Source organism: Crocodylus porosus, unplaced genomic scaffold (genome assembly GCF_001723895.1).
Source record: "Crocodylus porosus isolate Cpor-Errol unplaced genomic scaffold, CroPor_comp1, whole genome shotgun sequence".
Lineage (NCBI taxonomy): Eukaryota > Metazoa > Chordata > Crocodylia > Crocodylidae > Crocodylus > Crocodylus porosus.
In genome coordinates, this window is record NW_017728947.1 from 91016226 (window position 1) to 91032935 (window position 16710).

At 40.4% G+C, this 16710-nt stretch overlaps 1 protein-coding gene across 1 annotated transcript in view; it reads left to right on the forward strand.

Moving 5' to 3' along the window:
- Positions 1-16710, forward strand: part of PPP4R4 (protein phosphatase 4 regulatory subunit 4) — a 133163-nt gene that overhangs the window by 94920 nt on the left and 21533 nt on the right. Inside the window, exons 11-17 of the mRNA XM_019551148.1 lie at positions 635-754; positions 4536-4613; positions 6969-7052; positions 9188-9370; positions 10943-11048; positions 11873-12020; positions 15930-16074. Coding sequence (XP_019406693.1) covers positions 635-754; positions 4536-4613; positions 6969-7052; positions 9188-9370; positions 10943-11048; positions 11873-12020; positions 15930-16074 — 864 coding nt within the window. The remainder of the gene's footprint in view (positions 1-634; positions 755-4535; positions 4614-6968; positions 7053-9187; positions 9371-10942; positions 11049-11872; positions 12021-15929; positions 16075-16710) is intronic.

The following is a 16710-nucleotide window of genomic DNA, read 5'->3' on the forward strand; positions in this document are numbered from 1 at the left end:
CTACATTGGCATTCTTAGGCAAGAAGAAAGTAAATACTAAAATACTATTGGGTTTTATCCAGTAGTAAATTTCTGTACACTGCATCACTTAGCTCAGTGGTTCCCAAACTGTGGTATGATTACCACCAGTGGTATGCAGACAACCTGTCAGTGGTATGTGTTAACAGATTTATTATAGTTACTTTATATGACAAAAATTTGCTAGTGGTACTCAAGGTTGACCTGAAAATGTTGCTGGTGGTACTTAAGGCTATACCATTTTAAACTGGTGGTGCACAATCTGTCAGAGTTTGGGAACTGTTGGTTAGCTCATGTCCTCAGAAAAGCAGCACGTCCAGAAGACAGCCCCCAGGGCACAGTTGGGATGCATCAGCCTAGCACCGATTTGTGGCACAAATTAATCCTAGGGAATACAAGCTCCCTAAAGTGCTCCAAAGTGGATTGCCTTTTCTGATCCCTTATTTGGTGAGGGTCAATTTGTTGTGCAATCAGCCACTTCATAAGTGTTCTGCAGCCATGCATGTGGGTCACAGCATGGACGTAGGTGAGAAGTTATCCCTGAGCTAGCTGAAGTCCCAAACAGTTTGGCTTATTAATCCATTTGGGTTAAAGATTACATATTTTTGTTCCATAGGCAATGATTGTTTTTGTGGATCCAAAAAATTTCCATTTGGAACTATACTCCACATTCTTCTGTCTTTGTCATGACCCTGAAGTGCCAGTCAGATATACTATGGCTGTTGGCTTCTATGAAGTAAGTCCAGAAAGTTTCTTTGTTAATACTGCAGTTATGAGTTGGCTTTTTTTTATATTACATTTCTTTAATGGTACTCTGCCTAAGTTCTCATTTTTGGTATTTTAGCTTAGTTAAAAATAACTGAGATCAAGAGAAGTGTTTGTATTATTTGGTTTCTTTTTCTTTTTTGTAATATGGGATACAAATACTTGGTTGAAGATTAGATAAATACAAGGAGAAGAGTGGGAAGTGAAGGAGACAAGGATGGGGAAAAGATGCTGCTGCTTCTGGCCTAATGCTGATGCCTTTCTCTAGAGCTGTATGGGATATGGCACTAACTGGCAGAACGGCCAAAATATCTGTAAGCACTGGCCTAAGCTAAACATTGAATTTAGGATGCCAAGATCTAAAACTGTATAGAAATGAAAGAAGTATGTGCATTTTAATCATTTGGATTCAGGTAGCTGCTGTATTGTTTTATTATATGCATCTGTTTATAGTCTTGTAAATATTCCTGACTTTTTTTTTTCCTTTAAAAAAATCTGCATATTGGGGATTCATCCAGATGAGCTCAACATTCTTTACTGTAAACATGCGTCTCAGGCCAACCCAGGAGTTAGCTGCTGTAATCACCATTTTACTGATGGCCAAATGAGTCTGAGGGTGTAAGTTATGTGGGCTGCAAACAGATGTCACATTTATCCCCAGGATAAAGTGTAAGAAACTTTCCTGGATAACAGGCGGTAATAGCTTATCCCAGGATATTGTGAAGTATACCTGTACAGGTATCCCAAGACTATATGATTGAATCCATGGCAGAAAAGCGTCATGGCGTTCAGCTGCTCACTAAAATTCTGATTAGAAGGACGGTGTGTATGTATGCTGATTCTGGGATATTTTTATTTCAGGTTAAATTTAGGTATAACTTATTCAGGGACAGTTGTGATTTAGGTATAACTTATTCAGGGACAATTGTATTCTTATCCTTGTTGAAAATGTTACTTTGGTTTTACTTTAGATTCTACCACAGTATCTTATTCTCTTGTTTTCACAGTGTTGCTTTAACAAGAAATAATCCAAGCTAGCAGTTGTCTTTTTATACATAGAACTATAATTCAGCAAAATCCTATATGAATGTTTTAACTCCAATATGATTTTAAAATGATGATTGAATATAGCCAACAAAATTGTTTTAGTTCTGTAAATGGAACTGGTGAAATTTTACTAAAATGTTGTGTATATTCAGTTTTGGTTAAGTTCTTGTATTGCCACCATAAATAATCAAATATAGGTAGGTCAGCCAGCTATAAGTAATTTATGGTGTTACTGCAAGTTGGGCATATATTTGATGAATTCTGTGTAACTTTTTCCTGGAAGAAGTAAATAACCTTCTTCTTAGCTGGAGTTAAACGCTTGGTCTGACTATGAATCAAAGTCCAATCTTTGAAGGAAGCTGTGATATAACATATATGGCTAAGATGTCAGATCCATTGTGGCTTTTCTCTTGCATTGTTATTTTACAGTAGGGCTGTGTGAAATTTCGCCGCCAGTTTTGTTTCGACGCGCTTTTGACTCATTTTGAGATTGAAATAGTGAAATTGAAATGAAACGGGTATTGTCAAAACAGCCTTGAAACAAAACGAGACAAGTTGAAACGTTTTGCCGTTCCCACACTGTTTCGACATTTCCCCCATAAGCTATAATAGGGAAGCTCAAAACAACCTTTACCTTTTGTCATTTCTCGCCTGATTTGGATGAAACTTGCAGGAATGGTAGACCCTTCTAAAGAAATAAAGCCTGCGAAGTTACAAGGAGATAGCTGCAGGGGGTTCAAGGAAACTGCACCCCAAAATCTTGAAAGCAAAACTCATGTCACGTGTATGTCTTAAGCCACAGTGGGGTCAAAACTGCAAGCATGCAAGCCCCTGCAGAGGCCACAAAGCCTGCAGAGTTTCAAGGTCCAGGGGTTTGCGGGAAACTGTACCTCAAGCTGTGGACAAGCAAAACTTGTGACATGGGTGATTACTGTGTGCGCTAAGGCGCAGCAGGATGGAAGTTGCAGGCCTGCTAGTCCCTGCTGCGGCCAAAAAGCCTGCCAGCTGTTAAGGAGATAGGTGCAGGGATTCTGGGTTCTGGGGTCCTGCCCCCCTAGCTGCTGACAGGCAAAACTCGTGACCTAGTGCTTGTACCTGTTATATATGTACTAACTACAGGCACTAGTATATGGTTATATGCAAGGAGGATACATGAATATCTATATCACTATCCCCATGTATAGAGACAGAGAGATAGTAACAGGATCACTGTGTTAATGATGGTGTGTATTTTATACACACACTATCTGCATATTGGTATATACACGCATCCTTATTGGATACATCTCTGTACAGTTTCAGGGTAGTCAATAACACCATCAGGTCAATCCCCTGTTCTCAATATTACATTATTTTACACCAAAGATCCGATAATCTCCCCTAGAACTGAATGGATGTCTTGCAGTGCTTCCTGAACCACAACCTGCTGTAGGGGAGGAGGCGGCCTCACAGGGGCACGTTGCTATGTTGTGCAGCTCCAGGAAGGGCACACCTGAACACACACACACTGTCATCCACCCATGTCACGAGTTTTGCCTGCCTGCGGCCAGAGGTGCAGGGCCCCAGAACCCAGAATTCCTGCACCTGTCTCCTTAACAGCTGGCAGGCTTTGTGGCTACAGCAAGGACTAGCAGGCCTGCAGCTTTCATCCTGCTGTGCCTTAGCATTTCACAGATGTCACAAGTTTTGCTTGTCCACAGCCTGAGGTACAGTTTTCTGCAAACCCCTGCACCTATCTCCTTGAAACTTCACAGGCTTTGTGGCCTCCGCAGGGGCGCTCACACCTGCAAGTTTTGACCCCACTGTGGCTTAACACATACACGTGACATGAGTTTTGCTTTCACGACTTTGGGGTGCAGTTTCCCCAAACTCCCTGCAGCTCTCTCCTTGTAACTTCACATGCTTCATGCCCTCAGAAGGGTCTGCCAATCCTGCAAGTTTAGTACAAAGCAGGCAAGAAATGACCAAGTTTATGGGCTGTTTTGAACTTCCTCATTATAGCCAATGGATGAAACGTCAAAACAGCGTTGAAATGGCGAAACTGTTTAGATGAAACAGAACAGAACAGTGGGTTCGAATCTAAACAGAATTCGAAATGGAACGCTGTTCTGTCAAAGCACAAGTCAAAATGGAATGGTGCCATTTTGCAGAACCTTATTCTACAGTACAGTATTAATTGTTTAGACATTGGCATCAGGCTTTTCACAAAACTATATATGATTTATGAATTCTAATAAAAAAGGTTCACAGATGTAGATTGAGCAGTGGGAAGCTCCAGCAGCAAAAGTCAGAGAGGCCTGCCTCAGGATTGCAGTTCACTTTAAACTGACTTTTATTTCAAGTCAGCAGGCTGACTATTCCACTGATAGTGACAATGTATAGGAAACTTTTTTTCTGGGTATCTTCAGTGGTATCTTTTAAAAATATTTTTGGAACTCAGAAATTAGAAAAAGCCCTTGTTAATCCAATCTCAATGGTATATTTTGCAATTAGACAATAGCTTGGGTGTTCATTTTTATATACTACTTATATAAGCAGTGTTTTAGGCTAACAGTAAGAAAGTACATAACTCCTTGTTTGTTGCCAGTAGAGATTTGCCTTTCATCCTTGTCTTGTATTCCAACCTTGTTAAAATATACCTTATTTAACTGCTATGGTTCCTTCAGACTGAAGTATGTTTTTGTTTGTGCATCCTGGTTTTTTAGGTTGCTAAGATTTTAAATTCGGGTGTGTATGCAATACACAAAGAACTAATAACGCTATTACAGGATGAGTCACTGGAGGTAACATACTCTTATTTGCTCTTCCCTTCATTTGTTTATATTGATGCTTAAGGCCAATATAATGTAATGCATCATGATAATAAATACATGAAATGATCGCTATCTTTTACTTCTGTTTCACATAATTATTTCTGTGCTACGTCCTTGGTGTTAATCGGAAGTGTCACTCATAGGTCATCCTGCTCTAACTGCTCCTGTATGTGTGTACAATAAAATCTCTGTTACCTGGCATTTAACTAACCAGAAATGCCATTAACCGGAATTTCTGGTCAGCCAGCAGTGGCTGCTGCCATCCGCTATCCTGCAATGCCACAGCGCGCTGCTGCCCCTCCCATGCAAAAATGGGAGTCAGTGGTTTGAGAATGTTATAGCCCAGGAGTGCCAAGGATGTAGTTTTGGCATACCTCATACTCTTTGAACATTATCTTGATACTTTTGAAGGGGCTGATCATTGAAATAGAGTAGAGAAAACCTATAATATTTAAATTAAGTAAGCCACCCTGTTTTATCAGGTTTATCAGAATTTCATTTTAAAAAGTTCTGCTTTGGGATGTATAGTGTGTGTGGAGACTTATAGCATGTACCCTGCTCCCACACAAGCAATGGATCAGTGTTAAGATCCAAGAGGGTGGAGTTGTTTCACTTAAAATCTCCCTTTTACCCAGAGAAATTTAATTTTTATATATCAGTGGTTAAAGACATTGTGTTCCGAGCAGTACTTGGAATAGAGCTTGGAAGCTTCAGGCAAATCATCTAAGGTTTTTATTGTCGTAGGCTTTATATACAGGCAAACTCTAACCATATTGCAGGAATGTCATGAGACATGGTTTTATATTGAAGTGGACAAATGATTACAGGGAGAAAAAAATGATGGATTGGGTCCTGGTCTGGTAAGGTGCTTAAATAATTTCAGTTCTCAGTGGTGAGCAGGAAGTGCTATTGACTTCTTTGGATTTATTTCAGCATCTAGGCTCAGGTTTTATGTAGGACCCTGAGTCACAATTTGAAAACTAGGTGGTGATTTTTGGGGGGAGGAGGAGTCTCAATTTTTGAGTATCTAGGTTGACATATCTGAAAAGCATCTGACTTTTTCCAAAGAAGGTGCTTATAACATAAAAAAATCAGGCTTTCATGGCGTGTTAAGTTGGGCACCCAAAAGAGTGTCTCAGTCCCAACAGTTGCATTTATGGTTAACTGTGTAACAGAAGTTGGAGTTGGACTATGGAGATGGAGATGAAGATGTCTAGACCTGATTTAGGATTCGTCCCTGTAGTACACGTAATAGGATCTTTGTAGTTTTAGTTTTTAGATGTCCCAGGCTTTCCATACTGGTTACTTTGTTGTGTAATATTTTAGTCTAGGCATGGGTACCACAAGTGGCACAGGCAATTTCTGTGCATGGCATGCAGCAGACTTGGGGAGGGGACAGATAGCACAGTGACAGATAGGACAGGGAGTAGAAAACAGAGCACCATATCAGGCAGGGAGCACAGGACAGAAAACAGAGCAGCATATTAAGTAAGGAAGAGGGATCAGAGTGGCACTCGTGGAGAGTGTGTGGCTGATCTATTGGCGGAGGGGAGGGTGTAGGAAGGGGAGGGCACAGTTGTTCTGGCAGCAGCACCTCTAGCCAAGTTCCGGAGCCAGAGCCTAGATCAGAGCTGCTGCCCCTGCCACTGCTGTTACCAGGACAGACTGAGGCCAGAACAACTATGCTTTGTAGCTGGCTGGAGAGAGTCCAGAGCCCTGCCAGAACTGAAGGGTAGCGATTTAGTAAAAGGAGGTAGGCAGGGGGGAAATGGGGAGATTGGGGTGTTGATGGGGGGGGAGGCAGAGGTGGGAAGGAGCAGGCATCAGCTTTGGCTCCAACAGCAACCTTGAGTCAGCTGCAACAGCTGCCTCCCCCTCCTGGTGCCTTGCACTTGAATTGAATACAAGGGGCTCTTTCCCCGTGTTAAACGGGGGGACCTCATCTTGTATTCAAGTAAGTAGTCATCCTTTTTTGTATTTGAAATTCTTACAAAACTATGAAATGCAGGGCTTCATGAGGAAAATACTGTTTAAATATCTTGTATTCTGAATAACATTCTGACCATAATGTAGGTAGAATTCTAGGTTATAGTTTTATTTTTCTGAATTTGAAACTCCAGCCATTTTATATCTACTATTGCCCATGAACTTTAATTTCATCATTACAAACAAAAAAGTGGACTTGATTCTCCTTGCATATACACTGGTGTAATGTAGCAGTAACAGCACGGAGTCAGTAGAGACATACTAGCTTTTAATTGTGTGAGAGAAAGACCAGGCCAGGTGAATGTACAAACATGATTTACCTTGCATTTTTTCAAATAGGTATTAGATGCACTAATAGGTCACCTTCCTGAAATCCTTGAACTTATGACTACTGTTGGAGAAAACAGTGGATCAGAAAGCAAGGTGAGTATCTAAATATAAATGGGGCTAATAGTAAAATTATTTTACATATGCAATACACAATTGAATCCCGAAGTCTATGTATAGACTGTACAAGGGCACAGGAACAGATCTTTTTATGCTAAATCTGAAACCTGCCATTTTTATTTGTTTAATTACTCTTGCTCTCTCTTCTTTCCCTCCTTGTATATGTAGTGCAGGTCTGGAACGTAGTCCTGTATGTATGTTTTCTGAGAGAGAGAGAAATTTGAAAGCCTTTATGTCCACTACAAAATAGAAACTTCTTACCTTTTGTCTTAAATACAACATTGTTTACAAAATGGATCACATTTTCAAAGTCACTAATTTGAACAATAGTTGTGCATGCATCTTGGAACACTTGGTTTCATGCTCAGAGAGTAGCTTTATGTCTAATGGATATTTATGTATGCACATGAGTAAGACAGCACACAACTGCCATTTTTAAACAACTGCTTTTAGGTGAAAGGGTGGTTCTTGCTTTTCACATCATTGAGCCAGGACTTGGGACACTTGGGTCCAGTTTCTTGTTTTACCACTGACCCTACTCTGTGACCGGTGATTCTCAGCCAGGCTGCTGGGGCACTCTGGGGTGCTTACCAGATCCTTTGAAGGGTAAGCCACGATATGTGAGCAGATAAGTAGATAAACACAGGCTTAGACTTTCCCATGCCTGGATGATTCCCCACCCTCACTGCCCAGCCTCTCTGCAAGGAGGTAAGCACTGTAATATATACATTAGGTTTTAGGTTTTAAAATTGAGTGTCACTCAATTCACAAAAGTTTATGGAGGGTTGCCTCAAGTCCAAAACAGTTGAGGACCACTGCATTAGATCAGGGGTGCTTAGCCTGTGGCCCATGGTCCCAGTGCAGCCCGTGGAGCCATCCCATCTGGCATGTGGGGCTCCCCACAGGTTAAAGAATTTGGCAGTATAGGAGCAGTGGCCATTAATACAGCCACACTTCCCCATTGCTAAATTCCCAAGCCCCATGTAATGGGTTGGAACCAGGTTATGCACCCCTTCCTCCCTACCCTGATGAGGCCAGGCCATGTCCCCTTCCCCTTTGTAGGGCTGGGTTGGGGCCGCCTCCTCCCCTAGTGGCATCAGATGGTGTCTGCTGCCCCTCCCACTGTAGGTGCTTGATTGGGGCCACTAGCTGGACTGCCAGCAGACTGCCCATCTGACCAACCAGGTAAGAAGACCACCTTATATGATTAATTTAATCTTTTGAGGGTTGAGATTCCTCATTCATAGAATGGGGAACCCCTCACAGAGTGTTTTGAAGGAAAATTTATTGATATTTTGGGGCACATTTGTAATCTAGTGGCAGAGGCTACCTAAGACCATGAATGGATGAATATATTTTACATAAATAGAAACTCATAAATAAGTCACTTTTTAAAACTGTAAATTCACATAGCAAGAGTAATGCAAGACAAGAGAAGTAACTATCCTGCCCTCCTTGTGGCTTGGGAACTCAACTGGACTGATGTTTCTTAGAATATAGGGCTTGGGAAATAGTGTAAAACTGTAACTTGTCTCTGCTTCACAGTTTTAAAGCCTGCTTCTACTTTCAACTATTTTTAATTAGGTAGGACAGAATGCCGCCTTTGAGAATAACTGGTGCAAAGAAGTATCTGCTTTCAAGTGATAGCGTACTTAACAGATTCTGTGAAACTGATGAATTTCAAAGCATATGAGTTTTAGCATCTGTTGAAGTAGGCTGCTGCCTATGAAAGCTTATGCCTATCAACTGATTAGTCTCTAAAGTGCCACCCTGCCTGGCCTTCTGCCTGACTCCACACTAACATGGCTAACCACCTCTCTCTGTTTTTATGTAATGCAGTTAAACCAACATCATTGTTTTACCTGGCATTTAGCTTAGGCTGTGTCTCCTCCTTTCTCAGACTTCAGCAAGGAACCTTGTGCTCGATAGTTCATCTGACATCTCTGCTATTTATATAGTTGGTCCAATAAAAGATATTACCAAGAGAACCTGGGGTTCTTTCCAGCCCTGTGTTTTCATGATTTGTATAATTCATTTTAGGCTTCAATTATTTATGTGTCTTGGTGACTTAGGATTTTAAATTCTTCTAATATTTCTATTTTATATTTTAGTTATTGACTGTCCCTGACTTGATTCCAGCGCTAACAACAGCAGAACAGAGAGCAGCAACCTCTTTAAAGTGGAGAACTCATGAGAAGTTACTACAAAAATATGCATGCCTGCCTCATATCATATCGAGTGATCAGATTTATTACCGTTTTCTGCACAGAATGTTGACAATCATTATGACAAATGTGAGCCTCAAGCTCATTTTGTTTTCATATTTGTTTTTGATGCTTCAGAATGACTAATGTAATATAAATATAGTGTGTGCACATACACATGTAGTGTGTGTACATATATGTACACACAATATCAATTGTCTTCTATTTCAAATCCATATAATATCTGATACAGGACCTGGGAAATTCCCGGAGCCCTTGTGTCCATGCTAGGACCTGTGCCAGGTCCTGTGCTTCAGTGTGGGTTCTGCTGTGGAGGCATGGGATGCCAGGGATTCTCTGGCTCCTGTGTCTCCTCACCAGGATCTGCACTGATCCGCACCTTCATATGAGGCACAGGTTAGCACAAGTTCTGGCAAGGATGTGCAGATCAGTGATTGATGCAAGGAATTCCCAGGCAAGGGGAACACACTGCTTATTGTCCCGCACTGGACTCCTGCTCAGTGTGGGACAACAGGCAATTCATGCTTTATCCAGTCATGCGGATCAGCTGTGGGGGTTTAGCTGATGTCTGTTTCTACCCTCAGACTTTTAAAACAGGAGAACATGATCTGAAATGGTAAGGGACCAAAAATTTTTCAACCAGCTCTGTTTGAAAAATATTGTGCGACTGCCAGAAGTTTGAAAAGGGATAACAGTTTGAATTACAAAGCAGTATAATTTTAAAAGAATCTGTTTGTAAGTGTACTTTCTCTGAGTGGACATCAAAGAATTTCAACTGCATGCATAACAGCTGTTCATCTTAGAATGAAAAAAAATAATGTAGATTCCACATTGTGGAATATGTTGCAAGGGAACAAGAAAGAAAATAAAGCCAAATGCTAAACATCACACATTCAGAAAAAGCCTAATGAGAGGTAAGCCTGAGCATATATGCCAAGAGTTTCAAAACTGTTCAGGTGACATTTGTGCACAAGTCTTATTTGCAGAAATAATCAGGGAGATTCAAGTGTCAAAGATGCTTAAGACCCAGATTCTGAAAAAGCATCAAGGTACCTGACTCCACTGAAAATCAACAGAAGTAAGGCACTATATGTTTTTTGCAGACCTGGGCTTTACTTCTCCTTTGAAAATTGGACTTAGAAGCCTAAATCGCTTAGGCTTGTCAGAGATTCTGTGGTTGCTTACTTTTCTTGATTTGCTTTACCGTGTGTGACTGTATTTTGTTTGCCTGGAATGACTACTTAATGTTTGGTCATTTCAGTCCTAAAGTGAGAATGGCAAGCTTTCCAGTGGCTTAAAAAAATTGTGCCCCTATTTCTAGTGGTGTGGAGTGTTGTTATAGCTATGGTGGTCCAGAAAATGTGTGAGGGACGAAGGGGGTTTTTGTGCTGTATTTCAGTGGACCAACTGTGTAGATGGGAGAGATGTTGGAAAAGTTATTGGGCACAAAGCAACTTGAAGGGTGCCTTTTGCCCAAAACCTTGGCCAGTATTTTTTCCACCTATACAGTTGGTCCAGTTAAACATATTGCAACAAATTCCTTGCCTCCCACTTATTTTTCTGTCATTGCAGATGATGGTATTTTCAGAAATACCTATAGTTGACTCAAGATGTTTAACTGTATTTCCTTTTTCTTTTAAGAATGTGCTACCTGTTCAAAAAGCAGCTGCTCGTACTCTGTGTGTTTACTTACGCTATAATCGCAAACAGGAACAGAGGCACGAGGTTATTCAGAAATTAATTGAACGTAAGTCGTCATTTTCTCTTGATTATTTGAAAGGCAAATAATATTTGAATGAAAAGTGGATTATTTTTAAAGTTATACTATATCCCGTATCATCCATGAGAGGACAGTACTTGGAATACAGGACCATCAATTTTGTGACCAGGCATTACTCAAAATATATTGAAAATTTCTGGGAACATACTCAACTGAGACTTTGCAGGCGATTTGTAATCTACTGAAAGATCATGCAGCTCACGCTGCTTGGATCCAATATTTTCATTGCTGAAGCTGCAACTTTATGCAAAGTATGGTTGCTCTCGGAAAGTAGAATGCTAGAGGCTTCAATTTAAAGAGTGATGAATCTCAAGTTCTCAAATGAATAATTTATAGAGGATTTAAATAATTTAAAAGCAGCAGCCTAAGGCTTTCTGATCTGTATTGTAGACCCTCAAAAGTAGTTTAGAAGGATGAAGGCACCTTATTAATGATATTGTTTGAAACTAGCTTGTGGTATGTGGCACATGGCCTGAAATGCATGTGAAGCTCTGTTTCATATACCAGCTGTGTTAGTAGTTTCCACATTTACATTGGCTAATCAAACTTAGAGGGTAAAATCCTGGCCCCATTGGAGTTGAATACTCATTGACCTAACAGTTGTCCAGGTGCCAGTTTAGAGACTGGATTTGAGATAGTTTGGTTATAACAGGGCTTGTGACAGATTTGTTCACTTTGTAATGATCCATAAAATCACTTTCTCAGGCTCTCAGAAATTAATCTAGCTTAGATCGAAAACTTTACAGATAATCTTTTGTAATGCTTTCACTTATTGTTTTTTTGTTTTCCAGAATTGGGCCAAGGGAAAAGTTACTGGAATAGACTTCGTTTTTTAGATACCTGTGAATTCATTATGGAACTATTTTCCAAATCATTCTTTTGTAAATACTTCTTTCTACCTGTGCTTGAGCTTACACATGATCCAGTAGCAAATGTGAGGTATTGTACCAATTGCACAAATATCTTATATGGGAAAAGAGCAACTGTCTTATTTTCATGGCATACATGAATGCAATTTGAAATGGCTTCTCTAATTGTGTTGAGTAACAAAGCTAAGACTTCCATGGATTTTAAAGCATTACAGACTCCAAAGCATGCTCCTGTAAAGGAAAGTCATGGCTATTTAGTATACTAGGTCAGTGATGCCCAGCCATTTGATCTTGCAAGCCACATGAGTAGTGCAGGGCTAGCCTGTGGGGTGGTAATTGTGTGGAATAACATATCAGTTGTCAACATGGTAAAAGGTTCAGAGTGAAGTGGCTCCAGGTTCCATATATGAGTCTTTGTTGTGTATTTTATCTGGGTAAAAAGGTGAATTTTGCCATGGCAAAATTAGTGGCTGACAAAATTGTTTAATTAAAGAGGATAAAACACTGGTAAGTGGCAACATGATGATGGATGCAATTAGAGTTGACAAATGTAATATAATGCACATTGGAAGGAATAATACGAACTCATAAATATTACTGGTTTTTAAATTACTCTTACATTGATGATGATAAAAAATAACAAAACCTGAGTCATTGTGGACAGCTCATTTGAAAGCCTTTGCTTAAGGTACAAATTGCAGCAAAAGAGAACCTGTTAAAATGCCTAAGGAATAAGATAGAAAATAATAACAGATGAGCAAGTAAGTTTATTAGATGTACTTAGTGCAGCCGTGTTTCGATGCTGTCTAGTTTCAGTCATATGTATACACTGTAGTGAGCTGTTACAAGAAGTAGTAGAGACAGTTACAGAGAGAATATTAAACAGCTACAAATAAATAAAAACATGCTTCAAAGTATTTTACATGTTCTGTAATATTATGTTAAATAGATATAATATTTCACTTTTCACTATCATGTCAACCAGCTTTATTCGGCATATAATATGATTGTCTCAGGTAAGCACCTTAAATATTAGAGCATCTGAAGTGCAGTAGGATTTCACTTATCTATCAGGGATGATCTTGAATTCTGTTTTCAATATGGTTCTCATCCTCTTTATCTTTTATTCCCTAGGCTTTTACCTTCTAATTCTATTTTTATCCTGCACTCTTGGGACTGAATCTGGCAAAGTGTGTTTAGAATAGATGTTAGGCAATGCTTACTGCTTCCCTTCTCCACCAAGAAAAGAAGTGCCTTCCCTTCTCTCCCACTCTTGAGGTACACCCAAGGCCAACAGTTAACATGGCCCTGAGTATCTCTGATTGTACCTTTGGAAGGAAGGGCACTCTAGAGCTTAAGCCTGATTCCAAGCTCTTTATGATCCCTAGTTGCTGGTCTGGAGTGCACTCAGTGGCAGATCTGGGGTTGGAGGGAAGGAACATAGACATGGTCATAGTATCACAGTATAAAGCTCTTCAGCTATGCATGATATAGGGAGAGCATAAGGGGAAAACTTTCAAAAGTGACTAAGGACTTGTCTATAAAGGGAAATATCTCAAAACAATTATTGTGAAGAAATTAATTATGTCTCACTAATTTCCAGTATGGACATACGTATTCTGCACTAAGTATGCTTTTTATCATTTAGTTTAGTGTACTTTGGAAATACAGAATTAAGGGCTTTTATACATGTACTCTGGGAGTGGTGGGGGAAGGGGTGTTTTAATTAGAGTGGGTCCAGGAGCAGCAGATTCCAGCATTTCATGTATCAGCATCCTTGCGCTGAAAAATGGCGGCGGGACACTTTAACTAAAGCTTGTTGAATGAGCTTGAGTTAAAGTGCCCCCCGTTGCCTTTTTTTCAGCGTGGGGATGCTGATACATGAGATACTGAAATCTGCTGGAGTGCAGTAATTATCATGCTATTAATAGAGTCTGCTCCAATGTGCTGTAATTACAGTGTGTTGGAGCAGCCTTGCTACTTGTTTATAGGTGCGCTAAGTATCCACATGGGGGAGTGCTGTGTTGGTAAGAAGCACCAACAGTAGTGGGTCTTACCATCCTCCAAGCTGGTTTGTTCCGGCCCACAGCCTGAAAATGTTGCTGTCTGTTGTATTATTCTGTTAAGACTCTTATCTCCCATTGTCTTGCAGTGAGTCATAGGCCCTGAACAGACTAAAGTGTTTTTATACAGGTGTAATCAGCATTATAACATATGAAAATATAGTGGATAGAAAAATAAAAACCCTAAAATGGGATCACTTTTTCCATTGTTTGAAGCTTAAAACTTTGTGGCCACATCCAGACAAGCATGGCCATGAGGTATGTGGCACTGCACATTCAGGTGTTTCTTGCACTGCTACCTTGTAGCAGATCCTGGGGCCCAAAAGACCCACTTTGAAAAAAAGCAGGGCAGTGCACATGGTGGCAGTACGGACCCTGGCTCACTGGAACTGTGCTCTGGCTGCCAGACAGGCTCTCAGCTTCAGGAGCACCACGGCTGCAGCTTCCCCAGACCCCAGAACCTCAGGTAAAGCTTCTGGGGCCAGCACAGTTGCTGGTCCCAGCCTCCCCTGCCCCACCTGGGGTGACCTGCTGTGCACCCAAGTATGTATGGCACAGGCATTCTCTGGGGACAAGAAGCAGTGGGAAGCAGTGCTCCTGCTTCTTGGCTCTGAGGAACCAAACGTCCATGCCTGTCTGGATGCAGCCTGTCGGTGCAAGTTTATATCAGTTTAAGTTTTGTCTGTTTCAGGATTGAAGTTCACTAATGATAAACAAGCTATTATCTGTTCTCCTGTCACTTAGGGGGAAGAGAGAAGTGCAGTTCCCTGATGTAACTCAGAAATATTTTTTCAAAACTATCTGAGTTACAAGGTTAGCCCAGACCAAACAGAAGTTCACTGTTAGTTCCAGGCAGCAGGGGAATGTAGCTGAGGCTGGGAGCCTGCAACCAGGTTCCCATAACAATGACCAGGCTCTCTGCCACTGCTCACTGTTTTCAGAATAGAAGAGGGAAAGGCAGCAGAGGGAACTTATTCTTGGGGCTCCCCAGTTGGTGCTGAAGGGTGGGGTGGGTGAATTGGAGCCCCGCACCACCTCTGGTTGGGTGGAGAGGGAGGCTGCGATACACCTGTGCCACGTTCCAGGGGAGGCTGAAAAACCCACAAACTGAACTCCCTCTGCTCCCTTTCCTCCCTCCTATTCTGAAAACAGACACAGGCAGGGAGCTCTGCAGACACAAGTTACAAAAGATGCTACATTTTATAACATCTTTTTCCAATACCTCATGCAAGGAAGGGTCAGATTTTCACCCAGTTGGCCTCGTTTTAAGCTGTTTGCAGCCTTGCACTTGTGTTTGGTCACAGCTATAAACTGCTTTTTGTGGCCAGGTCAGGTGAAAATTGTCACTTCTGTCTGTACCCATACTGTGCGAGTATCTATTCTTGATTCTAGGGGGATTTGTTTGTTTGTTTTAAAAGAAAGTTAGTGCAAATTATACCAGAATATGTGTTTGTCTTTCTGTTTTTCCTGCTAAGTGCCTAAGGCTTTGATTTTTAAAAGTACTGAAGTGCATGAGGGAATCAAAAGCATTGAATCAATTTTGTAAATCCTGTCTTCTTCCTTGCGTACTGAACACCTTTAAAAGTTTGGCCTTCGTGATTTTTGCAAATAGGACTTACACTGCTGGTCAGTGAGGTACTTTAGAATATTTTGTTCTAGGCTGGGAAATATTTACAGTTCATTCGCTTTTTGTTACTGTTCTGCTTTGCTTTTCATTCTTAATCCTGATAATGGCTAATATTACAGCCTGTTTAATTTTCAAAGGACTTTATAGAAACTAGGTTAAGATTTAGTCTGCAAAATAAAAGTAGGCATGATGTGGAATCGAATTGGCTATAGCTTTTATTAAACAATAGAAGGAAATCATTGCCTGTGATCTGCATCAAAAGTTAAATTCTTTATTCCTTTTCCTATAGAATGAAGCTTTGTTACTTGTTGCCAAAAGTGAAATCTACTCTAAAGGTTCCCACAGACAAACATTTACTACAGCAGTTAGAGTTATGTATAAGAAAACTACTGTGTCAGGAGAAAGATAAAGATGTTCTGACTATTGTAAAAAGAGTAAGTATGTTTGTCTTCCAGTAACATTTAATGTTGTTGCTATTACTGAATATTAAAGGCAACTGATTTCATGGCTTCAGTTTTTATTGTGGGGTAGGCATAGGAGGTTAAAGACTCCCAGGAATCAGTTTTATAGATCTGAACAGTTAAAACTGTAAATGATGTCACATTGCAAGATAGTGCTTTCTGTTGAATTTAAAAACAGAAGATAATTCCCATGGTTTCTTTAAGTACCATTAATAAAACAGAGTCAGAATTTCTTGCTCACTAGACCTCATACTACCCAAATAGCAGTATGCATAAAATGAGAAGAAAGGTTTGCCTTGATTTAAAAAAAAAAAAAAAAAAAGCAAGAATCTTACAGGTATCAATATTCTCCTCTGTTCTGTTTCTATTTCTGTTCTTATAATATGCAGATAGGGGATTTCTCGTATTTGTGAAATACTACTATAAATGTGTGTGTACTGTGTGTATTAGCAACATGGTACATTTCTTAGGGCTTGATTGTAGTTTAACCCAATAGAGCCACACGGGGAAGTAATAATTCCCCTCCTTTCTTTACTTTTACTGCTTTACTTTTAGTCTACTTGGTCTGTGTCACTATGTGATTAAGACTGCGCAGGGGTGCATGCTAGG